Genomic DNA, 20,150 nt, shown 5'->3' with positions numbered 1-20,150 from the left:
ATCCTTAACAGAAAAGCTTTCTTATTTTTATTCACACTTTTTACTTCTTTCAAAGATCCATTATTCCTTAAAATTGCTATTTTTAGAGCTAAGTCACCATTTCCAATAATTGGTGTAAATTCTGGCTCAGTGATCATATTGATCACGTCGTTATATCAAGTCTAAATCAGCAGTAGGCTACTTCTTAACAACAGACAGAATGTTAATCTTTCATTTTTAATAGCTGTTTTATAGCAGCATTACCACAGGTAGGGAAAAGCATATGACGGACTATTTCAAATGACAGTTTTGAACCTGATTCAAGAAAGTTATGTATTCAGAGCATGCATTTAGGTCCTGTTGAATTCATATGGACATGATATAGCTAAATGACAACAGACTAACTGAATGTGAATCAAAGCAAAAAGATTTAAGCAATCCTTGGATTTATTTTTAGAACATCCCAATGGCCTTGGAATTGACTTGGTTTCATACACATGTACACAGTTAAACATGTGCATGAATCTTCTCAAAATAAGAATATTTTCTGGGCCTTTATGAAGAGTGGCTCTAATTCACCATCAGATTAGGTAATTTACACCTAGAAATATTCTTAAATTATAATCTTGTACCAGTCCACACTAGCAAAAGTCAAGGGATCATTCAGTTCTTAGTGAATGTAATGAGTGTCTGCTCTTTGCTGTTGAGGATATTGGATTAGAAGGTAACTCTATGTTGTGAATGAATTATGATGCATCAATTTGCACATTGCTGCTATGATGTCATTTGGCTGCAGATCTCATATCACATATCACATATTTGCCACCTGCTGGTACAACTTAATTCACAAACAATCCACACTCTATCGTTGTTAAAAAAAATACATCAACATAGAGTATCATTCTAACAACTTGCTTCACAAATACAAGTCTTTAAAAAATATATACACAATAATTAATAAGAATATAAATTTATATGTAGTACTTTCATTTCCAAATGCTATATTTAATAAAAGATAAATCACAGCAATCTTCATGAACAAAGCACTGTGAAGCCTGGAGCTTCTCTTCACCTATAGAAAAATTTAGGCACTGCAAACACAAGACAGCAGGTTCATATAATCCATAGGTCCATGTAATGAGTTAATTTTAGACTTCAAGAAGAGCAAAGGAGAAGGATTGGGATTTGGTGTCTACTTTTTTACTGTGGTTCTTACACAGATTTTTGTAAGCATTTTGTAATTTGTCTATCTACTACTCACTAAAATCGGGATGACAAAGCTCCTTTCAGCCACCACGTTTCCATTTTGTCAGTTTAGATCACAAGTACATTCTAGTACGATAAGTAAAAAAATTGTAAATAATCCACATTTCGCATAGAATGCCTCAGGAACAGAATTATTCAGCTGGCTCATTTGAACTGATACTTCTTTTCATGAAAGAAAAATTTGCAGAGGAAGTGCATCTATGAGTAATTACATTCATTACGACTAAAGAAAAGCATACAGGCAAAGAAGGATTAGCCTCAAAATTGTTATAAGATGTTTTGGAAAATAGGAAAACAAGAATTATCTGCACTCTTTTACCCATTCTTGCTGACTTGATATTGATTTAACTTTATCCCAGAGGCCCTATGAAATTCATTCAGCCACCCCCATTGATGAGATACTCAACATGTTCAAGATAGAAAGAGTTCACTACTCATCTGCATGGTGCAAGGGCATGATAGCACTGCTGAAAAAGGTAAGAAAGCACAAACACCTTCTGTCCTCTCTTCTCTTCTCTTTCAGAAGCCCCTCCAACAATGCAGAGGCATCAGGCAAGCACACATGTTAGGTAGTCAAAATTTCAAGGATAAGAAAGCAGTGCTTATTCCTAGACTTTTCTGAATGTTAGTGATGCAGTATTCTCTCTTGAGAAGATGGATTATTCTTAGGCTTAGACTCAGGCATTTAATGGCCTCAAATAAATAGAAGTCTAAGTTTTTTGTTTATTTTAAAACTAATTCACTAATGATAGCAAAACTTTGGGGATCAGTCATTCCCACTCTGTGCCCTGGCCTCATTCTCTCCAGCCCTAGTTGTGCCTGTGGGAAAGGGAAGGAAGGACCACCCTGCCCTCTGAATTTCTGCCACAGTTTCCAGCCAGGGAGCTTAAAAGTGAAAAGGGCTGTGTCTCTCCCTGTCCCATGTTGCTATAGTTGCAACAACAAAAGTCGAGCCACTTTGCTGTAAATGTCACTAAGCTACAAGCTGGGGTTCTTTCTGAGTGCATCACGACCTTGGAAATTGCTTTCTTCCTAAAATCCAGTTTTTCGTTTGGTTTAATTTTCTGGCCATGCTGCAGGGATCATCTGTCTCTTTTAGGTATTTCAGATCATCAATACTGATATTTGAGCAGGAAATGTTTGTGAATGTGTGACTAGAGCAACAGAAGATCAATTTCCTTTGCAGCAATGAGCAATCTATTTTTGATAGATGGAGCAATGAGGTGGTTAATTTTAATTGCTGTCAGGATGCTCAGTGTAACTATATCTTCCAATAAATTAAAGACGACATACAAATTGTTGGGTAGCATTGAACTGTGATGTTTCATGTCTCTCGGACTCTTGTGTATTTGTAAACAGACTTTGGTTACTAATACATTTATATACTTCATGCCTGCAACAGCCATCTGGTGGCAATTAAGTTATATTAATTTCCTATGAGTTATTACTTTTCTTTTTTTAGATTGGGCCTTCTAGGAGTTGTTAGAGGATTGCCTAGCCATTTTCTCACTCTAAATTGTGTATCATACAGGTTATGTGTGATATGTTTAGTCTTTTATATGGCATCCGGTTCCTTAGAAAACGCCTTGTGCTTGATCACAGCTCCTCGCTAAGGACCCAGAGTGCCGTCTTTCAAGCCTTGCAGACATCCAAAGCTCTCCATACCTAGCCGATGTCAACTGGGATGCTGTTCTAGAGAAAACTGTGACCCCAGGCTTTGTTCCTAATGTAAGTCGATATTCCAGGTGAACCGTGTTTGCAAATTCCAACTTTAATTATCACTGCTGTTTTATTTGTTTATGCTTGCATTTATTACTCTTCAGTGATTTACTTCTCACAGAAGCTTTACTTTGGATTCTGCTTTCATTTACTCAGACACAGCTAAGGGAAAATTTGGCCCATTTCATTAGATCACAACTAATTAACCTAGGTTCACTTTTTGTTCCCTTTCAAATAAAAAACATTTTCCAGACTTTGTATTTCAGCTGTATTGTGGTTTAACCCCAGCCAGCAACTAAGCACCACACAGCTGCTCACTCCCTCCATCCCCAGCCATCTCCAGGAAAGCAGGGCTCCATCACGCGTAACGGTTACTTGGGAAGACAAATGCCATCACTCCCAACATCCCCCCTTCCTTCTTCTTCCCCCAGCTTTAGGTGCTGAGCATGACGTCATATGATATTCCATAAGGAATATCCCTTTGGTCAGTTGGGGTCAGCTGTCCCAGCTGTGTCCCCTCCCAACTGCTCCTGCACCCCCAGCCTGCTCGCTGGTGGGGTGGGGTGAGAAGCAGAAAAGGCCTTGACTCTGTGTAAGCGCTGCTCAGCAGTAACGAAAACACCCCTGTGCTGTTTCCAGCACAAATCCAAACCGTAGCCCCATACTAGCTACTATGAAGAAAATTAACTCTATCCCAGCCAAAACCAGCACAAGCTGTTAGAGCAAATGATTGTCAGAGTTAACTCTGAGCCAAAGAATACCGAGACGACCGTTGCTGCTCTGAAAGTTAGGCATCTAAATAACACTTGCAAGACTATTTAACATCGTAGTGTGCTGTTCCTTTGTCACTTAAAAAATACTGTTTCAAAAGACTGACCTATTTCCTTTGTGACACTAAAACATTCACATTCTGTGAGGGAAGCTGGTGGTTTCTTTTTTACTGTGGTTCTATTTTGCTGGTATTTTCTGGATATTTCCATTTTGATCATTTGTATGTTAAATGGATTTGAGGGCCATGAATAAAAAGCAATAACTGTGGTGTTGACATGCTTCTCCGTTTTGTTGCTTATCCACTTTGTGGACTTGGCAGTGTTAGGTTCACGGTTGGACTCAATGATCTTAAAGGCCTTTTCCAACCTAAATAATTCCATGATTTTATGATTCTATGTTCAGTCATATTGCATCATAATTCTTCTCCAAGCAATACATTTGTAGCATACTAAGGATTGTTTATATCTTTTTATGCAGCTGTGAATAAGGATGAGGAAGGGGGAATGGCTAGACCCTATCCTCATCCAGGGGCACATTAGAGTTCTTGCTTAAGCTGATGGGGAGAGGATCCAGCCCTGCAGAAGCTGATGGAGAGAGGACATTGCCTTTATGGTTTAGCTAGTTTCTTTATATCCAGCTTAGAGTCACAAATTGTTAGTAGTTTTTTTTTGTATTGTTAAATATTTGATAAAGGAAGCAAGAAATTATTTAAATGTAATTTGCTTTCATTTTTAAAGCTTCAGAATTAAAGTGATGTATTTTTTAAGTGGTCAAACAAATCTTAAAACTGTACATGCTCAAAAAAGGAACAGATATTGATCAAATGTAAAGAATTATTTATTTATAAATAAATATAAATAAGCTATAAACCTCCATTAATGAAAAACAAATAAATTTTACTAAACCTGACTGGATAATATGCAGGAAAAAGCATCAGAGATCTTAATATTATACTTTGAGTATACAGGCTTTTCTAGGAATAAAAATGATGACGTGATCTCCAAATCAAATGTTTCATTGTAGGACACCATGAGTTACACAAGTGTTTTCTGATATGATTTTACTGCTTAGTGTCTTTGGTTACTAAATAATATCTGCCATTTATGTATAATTTGTCTTAGTACTTCCACCTGATGGTGACAATGGTGTGATTAAACTCCTAGAAATCCCAGAGGAAATCAAGCTGCTTTTAAAATCTTCCACCACACAATTAAAATTGTTTGCAAATTTTTTGAAAATGCTTTGAGAGAATGAGTAGAAGAAAGGAACTCATGTTATTCTGATTTCAGCAGTAGTGAAACACTGATGCAGTAATTAGAATGCCAAGCAGTGACTTTTTAAAATTTTATTGGGTTCAGCTGAACCATAGATTTTCTGGCCATACCCTAGCTCTTATCCCTAAACAGGAGAGGAACAGTTCATCCCAAATGTTGCCATGAGATGGTTTTACTGCACTAATGAATAGAATTAAAAAAAAAAACCTGAAGGCATAACTATGCTCCTGTAAACTTTTATGCTGAGGACATCTGAAAGAATCAAGAACCTGAAAAGAATTAAGGAAGAATCTGAAATGAATCAAGGAAGGAAATGGCCATATAGAAATGGTGTTTCCAATTGTCCTGCTTAAAAAAGAACTTCCTGATACAACAAAGAATATTAAGATTTGGTTCAAGCACCACAAATCAACATAAAAATGGAGAATCCAGAATGTTTAAGTAATGTAAGTAATGGGTAAGAAAAAGCATAATAGAACCATAATTTGATATAAATGCTGCTAACCAAAAAAGGCCTGCTCCTTCCTTTGTTATCATGGATAGGAGCTAAGTAACTGACTCCAGCTGTAACTCTTCAGAAAATCAGATTTTAACAAGTAAGTTCTTAGAGGTACTCTCCATCCCTCCTGCACTATTACAGTTGCCATTTAAGTTCTACAGCACCAACCAATATTCTGATGAATACCTTGGGCCAGATTAATCTCTTATTGGGGTGACATAATTGTAGTCACTCTAGGAGTACATCTGTATATAACTAGGAAGAGGATCTAACTTTTTATAATTGCTTTATAATATGGTTTTTTTTCTTAACTCCCTTATTTAAACTTCAAGCATCACTCTAGGCCTAAAAAGATAGTTTTCATTTTACAGATGTGGTTGGGAAGCTGGATCATTATTAATGCTATTAACACTTGCCAGACAAACTTAAAAACACAATGGTGCTTCAAAGAGTAACTTTGAATCCTGTTGTACCAGAAAGGAAGACTGAACTGTGATCCTACATTTGAACTTGAAGAAATGATTTTAGAGTCCAAGCCTCTCCATAAAAAGAAAAAGCGACTTGCCAAAAACAAATCCAAAGATGGAGCTAAGGAAACCTGCCCACTGGTAAGCTGGGGACTGTGGATGCGGTCAGTGGTGTTTCATTTACATCCTCTAATGGACAAAATCAGTTAAGTTCAGTTTTGTCATCTCTGAAAACAGACTTGACTTCTATGTCTGTCGTTTCACATATAGCATAAACCATCTCCAAAGCAAGATGAAAAGCAACCATTTATTTCAGTCAAATAGTAACAGCATGTTTAAGTTGTAATCATTTTTGAGATTCTCACAGATGCTCATTTAAAGTATGAAAAAGTGTTGCCAGTTGGCAAATATGCTTCCCACACATGGACAGATAGTTATAAGGAGTATTTATCCTCTACTGGTACCAAAAATGAAAAGTATGCAGTGAAAAGCTTGTTATTTATAAATGTTTTAAAGCTGTCTCTTGCAGTCTTGACTAACGTGTCCCATGTAGAAAGACCCATTGTATAAACAGTCTAAACTTCTGAGAAGATTAAGAAATAACTATTTTCCAGACTTGAATTTTCATTTCAGTGAGGTTTTATAAATTCTGTTGCTACTCCTAATGATTTTGAACGCTCATGCAAACTATTCTTCTTAGAGCTATCAGATGTAAAAATCCTCAGGAATTCTTTGCGGGGAACTTCTTCCAAAAGAAAGAAGGATTGATTGTGTTATCACAGCCCACTTTTGAAGTCTTCAAAACGCCTTTTGATAGTATTCATTCATAAGCTGTTTTGTTCAGTATCGTTTCTGTTGTTGTGATTTTTGTCTATGATTTTCCATCTTTTTTAATCAACCTATTCATGCTGTTTTTTAAAGAACGTACACCTGCAGCAGTGCTTGGAAACCGTTAGGAAAGAATTCATCATATTCAACAGAGAGAAGTAAGTGCATTTCTTAATGCCTGTTTAGCATGCACTAGTGAAATTAATTTGAGAACAATTTTTTTTTTTTCTCCCAGTGTAAGGAAAAGAGATTAATGATCACAGCAGCAGGGACTAAAAGGCTGGATTTCCATTGATTTCTTCCTCTTACAGTCTCTGGTGTGATGGTTTTGTAGTTCTACCCATCTCTGAAAGCAAGCAGAACTGCTTGTGTGAAAGTATGTTAGAGAGAGAAGGTAAATGTCACCAAAACTCTCCAGAGAAACTGTTAGCAATTAAGCAAAGGGAACACAATACAAGTGGCTGCTTTTTCACAAATTGAACAAAACCAAGGGAAGTGATAACTCATGAAATTTTAATGATATGAACTGCAGTGTTCTGACTTGGAAACTCTATTCATACTTCACCACCATAAAACAAGTAATTTCAACATTAGTTATTTCAACAGAACTAAATATTAAAACTATATCATACAGGAAGGAAGTGCTTCATAGTCTAAGCATCAGCCAGAATTTGTAAAAACACAAGTCTGAATCCTAAGCATGTCAATAATCTTTCTGGTCCAATTAATACACTGCATTTCACGTAGTTTACTGTGTTTGAGTTGCAGCCACTATGGACCCATTTGTATTATGGATATAGCTCATAAAAGGGGAGTTGTTTGTGTCTTTGGTCAAATTATCCCATTTCATCCAAGTATATTCAGTGGTTTTATTTGACCTAATTATATCTGCAAGCCTTTATAATGGAGTTGTGAAATGTTAGAAATTAATTAAAAAGTTATGGATATCTTACTCAATGCTTAAATTCAAGTAATTACTGTCTTCTGTAATTAAAACTGGGAAAGGGATTGTCAACTTTGCACAGTTGATATGATGTCATGAGGGAAACTATGCCACGGATAACCCCATTTTCCTGTTACGATCTGTGGGACATGTCTATGCCCAATACTGGCTGCTCACAGAAACTACAGCAAGGACTTACCAAGAAAAGGAAGGTCCGACAGATTCTTCATGTTGTTTTGCATGACCTCTAGCACAAGGGAGCCATATGTTTATGTAAGAGCCATAAACAAGAAAAGCCAGCCCAAGTCAGCTCATAAAAGATTTTCAGAAGGGTCTTGGTGGACTTCTCTGAATCAGTTCTGATATCAGTGAACTAGGGAATGCCTGAACTTTGTAGGAGTTTTATTAACCCACAAAAATCAAAATGATTAAGATTGTAACAAGAAGCTTAGAAAAGGTTACATTGATAAAGCAATTTAATGTATTTCCAAGAAGTTGCTCATACAACTAGTTCATTTCCAGATATGACCCTCTCACTTACTCCCGAATCATATATCAAGGAAACCCAAAATACAGCAATTTTTGAAAGATAAAATAAAATACCAGATTTTGTTAAAACACTTGCAAAATCCCATTGTGTGTGTTCAGTAGCATTGAACAATTTCTTTTGACATGATTTTATTACGTTATTCTCTATTTTTTTAGCAGTGCATAGGAAGATTTTTTCATTTTTTTCATGTTGTACAACTACAGTAACAACACAAGCTATAAAGGACTCTGAGAGGCTGATGAGAGATGAAGGAGAAGTTTACATGGAGTGCAAGTAAAACAGAATGTTCATTCAGAACAGCATGTGTTTCAGTCATTGCTTGATCGGCTTTGACAGGGTAAAGAAAAAAATATTTAGTACAGACTTGCAACAGATCCTGCATTGTCTTAAGCCAGATCACAATCATTTCTTGTTTAAATTGTATTAGAGCTGAAGAAGGACATGGAGAGTCTTCTGTAATACTTTTCAAAGACAAAAATGTTAATAAGGGGGGAAGCAGAGGTCAAATTTTTGAAGTGCAAAGTGAATTCAAGTTAATGGGAACAAAATAAATGCAATGACAGACACAGATGTCATCATACCGGAGAGAAGAGGCTACACAGTATATGCTGGAATAATTCATGGTGGGTTTCCTTAGACCTTTCTATGCCCTCAAGAGTGTATGTATAGGCTGAGGCTGTAATTACATGGATTTCCAAAGCCACATGGTCAATCAAGTTCTTAGGAACAGCTGCAGATGCTGGAAGACATAAACTGTTCCTACGAACACAATATCCAATAATATGTGATCGTATCATTGGGTGAGGTGTCAATCCCAAGCAGGGCTTTAAAGCAGTCTCGGATTAATACAGCCAGATGTTTTGATATTCCTCTACGTTATTCTACATAGAGCAGAATTGCTTATGTAGTCTAGCTGTTCGAAAATATCTGCATACTTCCTTAGATATTCATTATATTCCACTACAAACAGCTACGTTTTATTGTGATTTAAGTCTTCTGTTCAGTTTACTTCAGTGGCACAGAACACTACATAAATCCTAAGAAAGCGTGAATCAAAAAATTTAGCCCATCTTTCAAGGGAAAAGATGAGCATCCCCAAACTAAAAGGATTCTAGGAAAAATTACAGATGTTTCTAATTGAGCAACAGAAAGTCACGTAGTAATGTGTAGTTAGAATGCCATGTTAACCATCCCAGTTCCACAACATCCTGCAATACAATATTTGTAAAATATCTGCTATGAAAAGCAGAATCTATTTTTATTGAATGTCTTCCTGACACTTCCAGGCTGTGTCTCTTTTTCACTATATGTCTTTCATCCTGCAACAGATACTGCAAATCTTGAAATATGCCATATTTATTTTCTTTCCAAGAAGCTCGGGAGACTGTCAGAAACTCTTAGACTGCAGTTAGGGTCGGGGGTGGGGAAACAGAAAAGGCTTATTGGGCTGAAAAGAATTAAAAAATAATTCAAGAGACTGAATGAAGTAACTTAACAGTGTAAGTTAATGCCAGCAAAGACAGAATGTGCACATTTTCATTTTTCTATTGCTTTCTGCAGTTAAGTAACTGGAAACTGCTGTTTATAGGAATGCTTTAAGCAAGACGAATGCATGAGGAAGACAGAGTCCATTTTAGTTAAGCCAAGCTTTCAAGCAAGTAGGCTCAGTTAAAAATGCTGATGTTCTTCCAGATGGCTTTACCAGCAGCATTCAGGCAACATACCTTCTCAGTAAGTCTTACATTGTCCTAGAATGTAATTTATTTGGTTAGCATAGTTTCACTATATAGCTGATATCTATGGTTTGAACAGTTACGGGAAAGGATGAAAGATTTGAAGAATTAAAAATAAATAGAATATTGTATACAGTCAGAAAGCACAAACATACACTGCAGAATGCAGACGACACCAAGTTGGGCAGGAGTGTTGATCTGCTGGAGGGTAGGAAGGCTCTGCAGAGGGACCTGGACAGGCTGGATCGATTGTCTGAGGCCAACTGTATGAGGTTCAACAAGGGCAAGTGCCGGGTCCTGCACTTCGGCCACAACAACCCCAGGCAACGCTACAGGCTTGGGGAAGAGTGGCTGGAAAGCTGCCCAGAGGAAAAGGACCTGGGGGTGCTGGCTGACAGCCGGCTGAACATGAGCCGGCAGTGTGCCCAGGTGGCCAAGAAGGCCAATGGCATCCTGGCCTGAATCAGAAATAGTGTGGCCAGCAGGAGTAGGGAAGTGATTGTCCCCCCATACTCGGTACTGGTGAGGCCACATCTCGAATCCTGTGTTCAGTTTTGGGTCCCTCACAACAAGAAGGACATGGAGGTGCTGGAGCGTGTCCAAAGAAGAGCAACGAAGCTGGTGAAGGGCCTGGAGCACAAGCCTTATGAAGAGCGGCTGAGGGAACTGGGACTGTTTAGTCTGGAGAAAAGGAGGCTGAGGGGAGACGTCTACAACTACCTGAAAGGAGGTTGTAGCGAGGTGGGGGTTGGTCTCTTCTCCCAAGTAATAAGTGATAGAATGAGAGGAAATGGCCTCAAGTTGTGCCAAGGGAGATTTAGATTGGACATTAGGAAAAATTTCTTCACCAAAAGGGTTATCAAGCATTGGAACAGGCTGCCCAGGGAAGTGGTGGAGTCACCATCCCTGGAGGTATTTAAAAGACGTGTAGACGCGGCACTTAGGGACATGGTTTAGTGGTGGACTTGGCAGCGTTAGGTTAACGGCTGAACTCAGTGCTATTAAAGGTCTTTACCAACCTAAATGACTCTATGATTCTATGACAGAGCAAATGTGTTTTGTTAAAATAGGAATTAGGAAAGCAGGACTTGGAGCTGTGATATTAGCTGTTTGCTTTATATATTGGATTTAACTTTACAGGGCTTCCTGGACAAAAAAATGTGTAGTCACTGATTATCAGCAGTGGGAAACAAAAGTTAGATTTGTACATTTTTACTTACACACTCCTGATCACATAGCATTTTCCGTTGATGTTATTCAGCATTCACTGGGGAGATGAGGAAGAATGAAGGGAAGACCAACTATTCCCAGTTTCTCTGTAGAAAAAGCGAGAAAACAACTCTATCAAACTAAGCAGTTTGCAGAAGATGAAACAAAACCATTTCCTATTTTCCTAGGATTTGTATTAATGCAAAAGACTGTCCTGTTTACTAAAAATGGCAGTTATAGAAGAGAAGTCCAAGTGTAGTTCTGTGCTTCAGTTTAGCTAGGTATGTTCTCATTACTGTTAATCCTATAAAACAGTCTGGGAAATTTGTGAAATCTGAAGGGAATACTGCTTTCATCTCTGTGAAATGGACACTGAATGTTCCAAAGTCTTTCTGTGATCCAAGTCAACAGTCGTTCCTATAGTACACCATTTCTTCTAATAAAAGGAAAGCTGAATTTGGGCCATGTTCATCCTCCACACCCAAAATAATTTCCTCTTGGGACACTCATATACAACTCCAAATAATGGAACAGCAGACCAGGAGCAGCTTTAGGGATGTGCAACACTCATGGGATGAAAATACTTTCTACTCCATGTAAAATGGCTAAGCTGTTATGAAGAGGTAGCTTTATACCTTCATCTTCATTTGTGCAGGAAAACATGAAGCATCCAGAATGAAATCCCTTACACTGTAAGTAAATTTTATCTTGATTTTATTTTTGCCAGTGCTTCAGATACCAAAGTGGCTTAAGTGTCACTAAATGGAAGGCTTTATTCTTATTTACATTGACATTTCAGTGGATGTGAGCTACAAATTAAAATACATGTGTGTCTTTTGACACGGGTGTATGTCATCTGTCCACATTGACATTATCTTGCAGTACCATTAAGAGAGGGGTACACACTGTCCTGATCCTAAGTAAAATAAAATAGGAAAAGTCTTTTATAATCCAAGTTTGAATGTGGTGCAGGAAATGTTTTCAATTCTTCTTAAGAGTGTCAGTAAAATCTCTTACTTAGTTTTGAACATGTAATCTAAGCAAACTGTGATCTAAAAATGGTCCATGCAGTGGGTCTTAGTTGCAGAATATGATCTGAAGTTGATTTCAGGGACTTGTTTGGCTCTTTTTGCTGGCAAATGAATTTTTTCTGGTTTTAAATCTATTTCTATGGATAAATGCTTTATTACATCTAGAAATGCAGCACCAAATGTTCTGCAGCATCTGAATGTGTATTCCTATACGCTTGCCAGCAATTTTTCGAGAAGTTGATCTTATTTAGAAGCTGTAGGCTATATTTTCAATTTCTTTGCAGGGGAAAGAAAGATTGTACAGATAAAGCCACACTGTTTGTTCATAGCTTTATTAAAAAGCTGAGCATGGATTATTTTGCTATTTTGTGCCGTTATCACTAAACGAATCTTCACGTACATCTACATCTGTTTATGAATGTCCAAAACCTGAAATAGCCAAAAATGAAGAAATAAGATTCAATATTTGCTTGTAGTGGAATCACATTTCTCACCCTTTATGGTTCTTGAGCTTCCTCCTCTCCCTGAAAGATGTCCTTAAGATTAAAGAGGTGAGCAAACAAAGAACAGAGGAGAAAACACAGGAAATATCTGCTCCTCAGGCAGAATAATCCTTCAGTTAGATGCTTCACAAACTTGTCATCAAAATTATCAGCCTGCTAATGAAAGTAAAATCATATAGCCACATTTTCCTGAGCAGAATGTGTATTTCATATATACAACATATGTGAAAATGGGTTAGAATTCTGCAGAGCTAGTTTAATAAATCAGGTAGAGGGATAAACAAAATATCCATATTTTTAACAATTCTAGTGGAAACTTTAAAAAACATAGTAATGATCTTGAAGTTGGAGGTTTTTTTACTTAATACTAATGTCCTGCAATAGCATTGCTATGATAGTCAACTGTCTAGTCCCCACTGATCTGAACAGGCTTGCCCCTTTCCTGAGCTACTGGTACACCTTAGTTCTCTTCTCAGTATTTGTTCAATGCAACCACACTAAAAAATTACGCCACAGATTGAAGCAGTCAGGTGGATGCTGCACATTTCCCTCTCTTTTCCTACTATAATTCCTACTGTTTGGCCATACCTAATTCTCTCCTAAAAGGTACTGAACAGCTCTAGGTGAACAGACAGCTCTCTCTTCCCAGAATAAACAGCAAAATTAGAGGGAGCATATTTTCCGCATATTAAGATGCTTAAAGTCATGTTGTCTGATTTTGTCCATATCATAGGTGAAAAGCTTACTTAATATTCTCAACATTTTTTATAAGATCAAATTTATTATCTCTTTCTTTGTAGTTCCTTTTCTTTCCTTTCATTTCTCTTTTCAAATTCAAATCCAGAGTCCCTGAGTGCTCACTTTGATTTCAGTTTGATTGGAATTGAATATTCATAATGATTTGCAGTATACCTCATTGAATGTACTTTTCTTAATAGATATTTTATGTCATTTAGTGTCTCTGGAGATATTTATATTATCATAATCCCCATAATATCTGAATGCTTTTTGCATGAGGCTACAGCACAACTTTTCTTTTCTTGCCACTTCTGCTGACCTTAATTCAGTTTAAATCCATCTCTTTCTGAGCATTTCAAGTGGTTACACTGCTCTTCACTGATCTCTTTCTTGTCCCTTTTGTAATGGATGTATCTGCTTTTAGAGATTGCTCCTGCAATCTCACCTAATTAGAAAGATGCTTTTCTGAACATGATTAAACTTCGCTTGTTTTGGGGCACTAATAACTGCTGCTTCGTCACACAAGCCCTTTCACTTCTGCCTTTGATCCCTGCTCATTCTTACTGGCTTAGAATTACCAGTCCAAATGTGACTCTCTTCTTAGTGAGCCAAGCTGCTCACTATGCCCAAGATTTGAGCGTAGTTGGTCCAAGCTGGCTATTTTTCTGTAGGCATACCTTCAAAGTCACTTTTTTGGAGAAAAGAGTGGTCATACAAAAGCCATTGTTTCAATAATGTGTTCCCTTCACAGTTTCATGCAGAAGGAAAAAAAAAGTGGCTAATGAGTACCTGGAACCTCATTTTCTAACCTTCTAGGAAAAATGGCCAAAGTTTTCCCAAGCAAGTAATGGTATCATTGTAGTGGCTACACTTCACCAAATGAACATCCAACTTCAGGAATGAAAGTTTGTGTGTGGGTGCATGTATCAGAACATTCTCTGTGCTGAAATGTGGTCCTGGAAGGACCTGGAAGTATCAGGATAACAGATGCAGATACAGAAAGCTAAACACGAATACACCTTATCAAAACTAATCAAAAGTCAATTCATAGGCAGAGAAAAGAAAAATACATCTTCATTTGTGCATCTCAGAATTTGGAGAGGAACCAAAAATGTATGATTCTGAGCACGATATAAAATTATTTTTTTAATAGGTTATGTGGGAAAAATCATATCTGTGATAAATGAAGGCTGCATAATAAGTCATGAATATTCAGTGACCATAGGGGATTACCTTCATGATTTCTCTTAATCTCTCTTAATGTTCTAAACTAGCATAAATTCTCACTTGTTAGGAGTGTCCATAAATTAAGAATGACTCATGAAGACTGAACTTTTCATCTTGTTGTAGGAAAGAATTTTGGGGCCGGTTGCTGAAGCAATGCAGAAACAAGCCAGTAATGATATAACATGATTATTGCCAGTCATTCTGATACTTTGTGTAACTGTTGAATATACTCATAAATGAGTTGGAAAGGGAGACGAATGGTGAGGTGACAAAGTCCACTTATGATACCAGGGTAGTCAAAACTAAATCTGACTGCAAAGAGCTGCAGTAGATAATGATAGTCATGGTTCTGCATTGCAGGGTAATAAAAAATGGCAGCTGAAATTCAGTACTGGTAAATGCAAATACGATAGGAAGAAAATAATCTAAATTTTACCTTTAGGACAATGGATTCTAAATTAGCTTCAGTTATGAAGGAAAGAGATTTTGAAAAGACTGTGGATAGCATAACACTGAGTGGACAACTAAAAAGTGTTAAAAACTAAAAGGTGTTAATAAGCTCAAAATTGCAAAGAAAGCGATAAAGAAATTAACATCAGGATGTCATGGTGTGTATACATATATATGTTCATATATATACACCTGCATCTTCCATTCTGTGTACAGTTCTGCTTCCTTATCTCAAAAAAGACACATAGGACTTGGAATGGTTTCAAAAAATGAAAAACAGGATTAACCAGAGGTGTGGCATGGCTCACATTGAAGGATTTCATAGGCTTGAACTAGTTTAAACTCAGAGAAGAGGCAACTGAAAAGACAGAAACAGGCTAAATAATAATATGTTATGAAACTTATTAAGAAGATGACTAAGCAATGATTATTCACTCTTTCTGGCAACTCATGGTCACAAAGTTATCGGGTTGCAGGTTTAAAAGAAAACAAACAATGCCTTTCTGTGTAATGCAGCACGTTGCCGAGTGGTGTTCTGGATGCCAAACTTACAAAAAGATTCAGAAAAGGATTGGAGAAATTAATGGAGAAAGATCCATCAAGGTCCTTCAGACATGAGACCCCCGGTGCACTCATTGGTTTGGGAAGTCTGGAAATGTCAGAAGAGAGGTGGATATTTGAAGAGGCAGACATTTGTCTCCATTTGGCTTGTTCTTTGACGGTATCCACTAGTGTCTGAAATGGACCACTATGAGAGGTGGGGATCTGTGTTAGATGGAATAGCTGGGTATGTGCTTTTATGCTTTCTCACTGCTTATAAAGTGTCCATCTTCATATAGAGTCTTCATAATAGCACAAGGGTTGCACAGTAAAATGTACATATATATGTGTGTATATGTATGCATACCTGCAAGTATATATATATATATAGCTCCTTTTCAGAAATAGGGCAAGTAAAGCAGACTTAGGACAGTAAGAGATTTAGGTAAGATTCAGATTGTCCCTTGCTGTGTTTCAGGGGACGTCAGGCACCCATCCCCAGGGAAGACCTCAGTGTTGTGAAACCCAGCTGGAGATAATTTTCCTGTGTCCCACCTGGGGCATAATACATACTCCTGTTGTGGATGCACCTTAGTGACTGGCCTAGGTGGCTCAATAGTCAATACAGTGGTTTCCATGGATCCCTGTGTTAGGCACCCACCTTCCCCATGCATTGTATGATCAACTAAAGGCTGCGAATTACGCTGTGTGATCACAAGCAAAATACCAGCTAAGTCTGCTTTGGGGGTTCCATCCTTCAGGGAACAAAAGAGCTGCACGGTTAACTAGACTTCTTGTGAATCTAAGTTTTGGAATTTGGCAGAGAAATCTTGCATGAGGAATAGATGGAGAGAGATGAGCCAGCAGAGGGGTCAGTGCAGGCTGCGGTTGCTCCCTGGCAACGCTCAGGCTCTGATTCCTGGAAGCCTGTTGCTGCGAGGAGAAGGGTGGGGCTGAACCAGCCTCCTCCCAGATGCTTATTTCAGTCTGAGAATGTTTATTGTCAGGTCCCAATAATCAGGCAGAGCCAGACTGGCTTTCCATGTACCTTAATTCTTAAATTATTGGCTGTATGGCTCCCATGGAGCTGCAGTTTCAATTAGAGACGCCACATGAAGGAAATTGGTGCTGCTACGCAAATAGGTTATCACAGCTAATATTTTCCTCATTCACTTCTGGTGCAGGATCCTCTTCTCAGCACCAGGGGACAGGCATGAAAAGGAAAGAGAAGAAATTAGATGGGATTGAATGGCCACGTTTCGGTGATGGCTGGCTGGCTGTCCTGCTTTGCTGTGGCAGTCTGGCGTACCAGTTCACTGCCACAGAGCTGCAGACATGTGCATCACATCACTGCAAAGGCAGCACGCATTTCACAGGCATCACATTATTATTTGTCTTGAAATTGTCAGTCTGTTAGCAAAATTATGCTTGTTGCTGTGATCTGCTGTCTGTTAACAGGCCTCTTCACTCCAGTTACTCTGTAAAATCTTCCTGCCCAGGGTCTCGGTGGGGATGGTAGTGGCAGAGAATATGTTTCCAGTAAAGCAGATGTAACTCTAGATGCAGACGAAGAATTGTCCCCACATATTTCATTTGGATGTGACCCAAAGGATCACTCTACCTTGAAACTTTCACCAGAAGAATAAGGGAAGAGAACATGTCAAAGCAACTCCTGCGATCTATTTATCTGCTGACAGCTTTACAAAAGAGTGAACCTGCATCCTTCAGGATACACACCAAAGACAGGCTAGGAGACGAGTGTCTTTCTTGAGAGTGAGTTCTGGCCCATACTGTTGAGAAATATCCCTATTCATGGGCAAGTGCCTGTAGTTTTTAAACTGGATTCTGGCTAACTGGAAAAAAAATTTTCTTCCTGTGGTCCCACGAAGTCTAATAACCAATATATTACTGGGAAATTTCATAGCTGCTTTCATGTTGCTTGTACATGTGGATCTACAGATGTGTCTAAACTAGAAAAGCTAGTTCACATTTTAAAATGTGGCTGAACAAGGCACGTATTGTTTAGGATGCACATGGTCTTGGACAAACAATAACGCACTTCTAAGAGACATCTATTTTACTAGTCTGAACATGGCTTTAATGTTAGTGTTAATCAGTTGTTTTAGTTTCATTTTCTAAAATGGCTGCATTCAACATTGTTTGCTGCTTTCATTTATTTACTTCATCTCCTCGCTCTTATTTTGCTTTATCAATTCCCAGAGTAAACCTGAGATCTCAAGACATTGTGGGTCAACATGCTACAGCATCCAGTATAATTTGTCACTTGACTTCCACATACTAGTATTTCACATGTCACTCGCATCATATGTACACCTGAACCCATTATGCTTGATTATAAATTGCTGGTTGATAGAAAATTATATTCACAGGCATTTACTGAGCATAATTACTCAGCAGGAACTATCAACCTGAATCAATTACCCATGGTGTAAGCATATTTCCCCAAGGATTTTTGGAAAGGGTGGGAGTAAATGTCATGAGTGTCAGTGGTACAAGAAGACATCTGTGCTACATGGGGATACTTCATCCAAAATTTTACTTTTCAAATTCAGCTGCAATAAAGCGTAACTTTTAGTCTGTGCCTCAGTTGTTTAAATTTAAATGGAGATAAAAGAGAGTTATTTGAGTGATTGCATGGTAATCTACTGAGCTATAAAAACACATACGTCACAATGTATTAGGAAAACAGACCTGAGATTATGACTCTTTCTATCGAAGCAATCAGTACCAAGAGGACGTGTCTGGGGTCAAAGACAGACTGAGTTAGATATTGGTTAGATGCAGAACAACTCCTGCCCCTGTACACAAGATTTTCAAAGGTATCTGACGTAAATGGGAATTAGATGACAAAGTATTTTTCAAGATATAGCCCAAGTCATGCAGAAAAGCCATTGCTGGCAGACCCAGAGCCTGACTATGCCACAGGCATGTCTGTGGGGATGAACAGGCAATTGCACCCCTGTGCTTCTCGGTGACTTCATTACCCAGCTCTTGGCAGTGTTCATCAGCGTGTGCGATGTACCAGGCTGATGGGACTATTCAATTTCTGCACGCCTGAACAGTGTGGGTGTAAATTAGCTCTAATCCGGAAGCAAATTGGCTCTGCTTATACAGAGGTGGTAAGCTTATACAGCTGCTGGAGAGGAAGGGACTTCAATCTTCAGAAAGGAAAGGTATCTCTATTTTTCTAGAGGTGCAACAAGACTGTATTTCTTTAAACTAATCAATTTTAAAATAATTTATTTAGTTTAAGCTCCGTTAGTAGTCAATGAGGAGAGACTTATATCTTCCAAGGTTGATCTGTGACATATATATTAGATAACTTAGAGTGGAACTAATTATTCTATGTTAGTGCCTCTATCTATCCTGTAGAGAGAGCCTGAACTAATCTTTGCGTTGTCTCTAGTTAGCTGGCATAAAATCCATCCCACAGTTGTGGTCTCAGTTCATTTCTGTGAAACGAAATGCCTAGCTGCCAGTCCAACAGGCCCAGGTCACCTGCGGTCTGCTGTTGTGTCTGCCTGCTCCCTCTGGGTGTCAGCTCATCAAGGGCATCTCCTAGGGCACCAAACACCACTTGTGGGGCAACTGCATTTGAGCCATATGTACCTAACCATAGGGGCAGGAGGCCAAGAACAAGCAAGTTATAAGCATGAACTTTATCAAGGAAGAGCTAAAGACTCATGACAACCACTCTTGCTAGTGATTTGATGAGTTACTGCTCGGACCAGGTCTCCCAAAATATATACCTGCTACCACACAGTAGCATTATGTTTCATTTCTGTACATGTTGCCTTCTAGAGCGGGGCAGGGGGAGAAATCATCTGAAATTACAGACTCTAATGTTCAGTTTGGAGTTGTGTGACTCCGTGCTGATGTTGCCGAGGGATGAGTGTTGAGTCTGCTCCAGTTGGCCCTAAAGTCCGCCCCGATCTGCCCCAAGCCTCCTCTGGCACAGAGCAAGATTCTGCCTTCCTTGTTTACTTGAAAATGCTTAGCAAATTCATACACTTTTCAGTGATTTCTGTTTTCCTGAAAGCACTACTGAGACCACTCTGTGCACAAGCTAAAGAAAAGAAAAGCCCGCTATTAACTGTGCCATGGTTACTGCTCCTCTGTTAGGTGTAAAGAGGGTTTTTTAATAAAAAAGAACATTCACTATATACAGCTGTCTTTGGAGATAGTTTTAATTAGCTAAATAATTAGTTAGTTTAATTAATTAGATCTCCACAGTTGGGATTCTTTTGAATCCTTCCTCATTTTTCAGGTGTTTAACTCTCCTTCTTCTATTTCTACTCTTTTTTTTTCTTATTCTGCATTTTTCAACTTCATTGTTGTTTTCTGCCTAATTTTTAAAGGCAGAATATAGGCAATCTTCCATACTGCTCAGTTGTTAGCATGG

The 20,150-nt window shown here is 38.3% G+C and overlaps 1 protein-coding gene across 2 annotated transcripts in view; it reads left to right on the top strand.

The window, feature by feature from the left end:
- The window catches only part of STK32B (serine/threonine kinase 32B), a 141,802-nt gene that overhangs the window by 113,061 nt on the left and 8,591 nt on the right, over nt 1-20,150 (top strand). For both annotated transcript variants that reach the window (XM_075150527.1, XM_075150526.1), the window contains 4 exons: nt 1,605-1,721; nt 2,848-2,973; nt 5,985-6,116; nt 6,897-6,961. In XM_075150527.1, coding sequence (XP_075006628.1) covers nt 1,605-1,721; nt 2,848-2,973; nt 5,985-6,116; nt 6,897-6,961 — 440 coding nt within the window. The remainder of the gene's footprint in view (nt 1-1,604; nt 1,722-2,847; nt 2,974-5,984; nt 6,117-6,896; nt 6,962-20,150) is intronic.

Source organism: Calonectris borealis, chromosome 4, assembly GCF_964195595.1.
Source record: "Calonectris borealis chromosome 4, bCalBor7.hap1.2, whole genome shotgun sequence".
NCBI lineage: Eukaryota > Metazoa > Chordata > Aves > Procellariiformes > Procellariidae > Calonectris > Calonectris borealis.
Note: the sequence above shows the minus strand (reverse complement) of the source record. Positions and strands in the feature narration are given on the sequence as shown.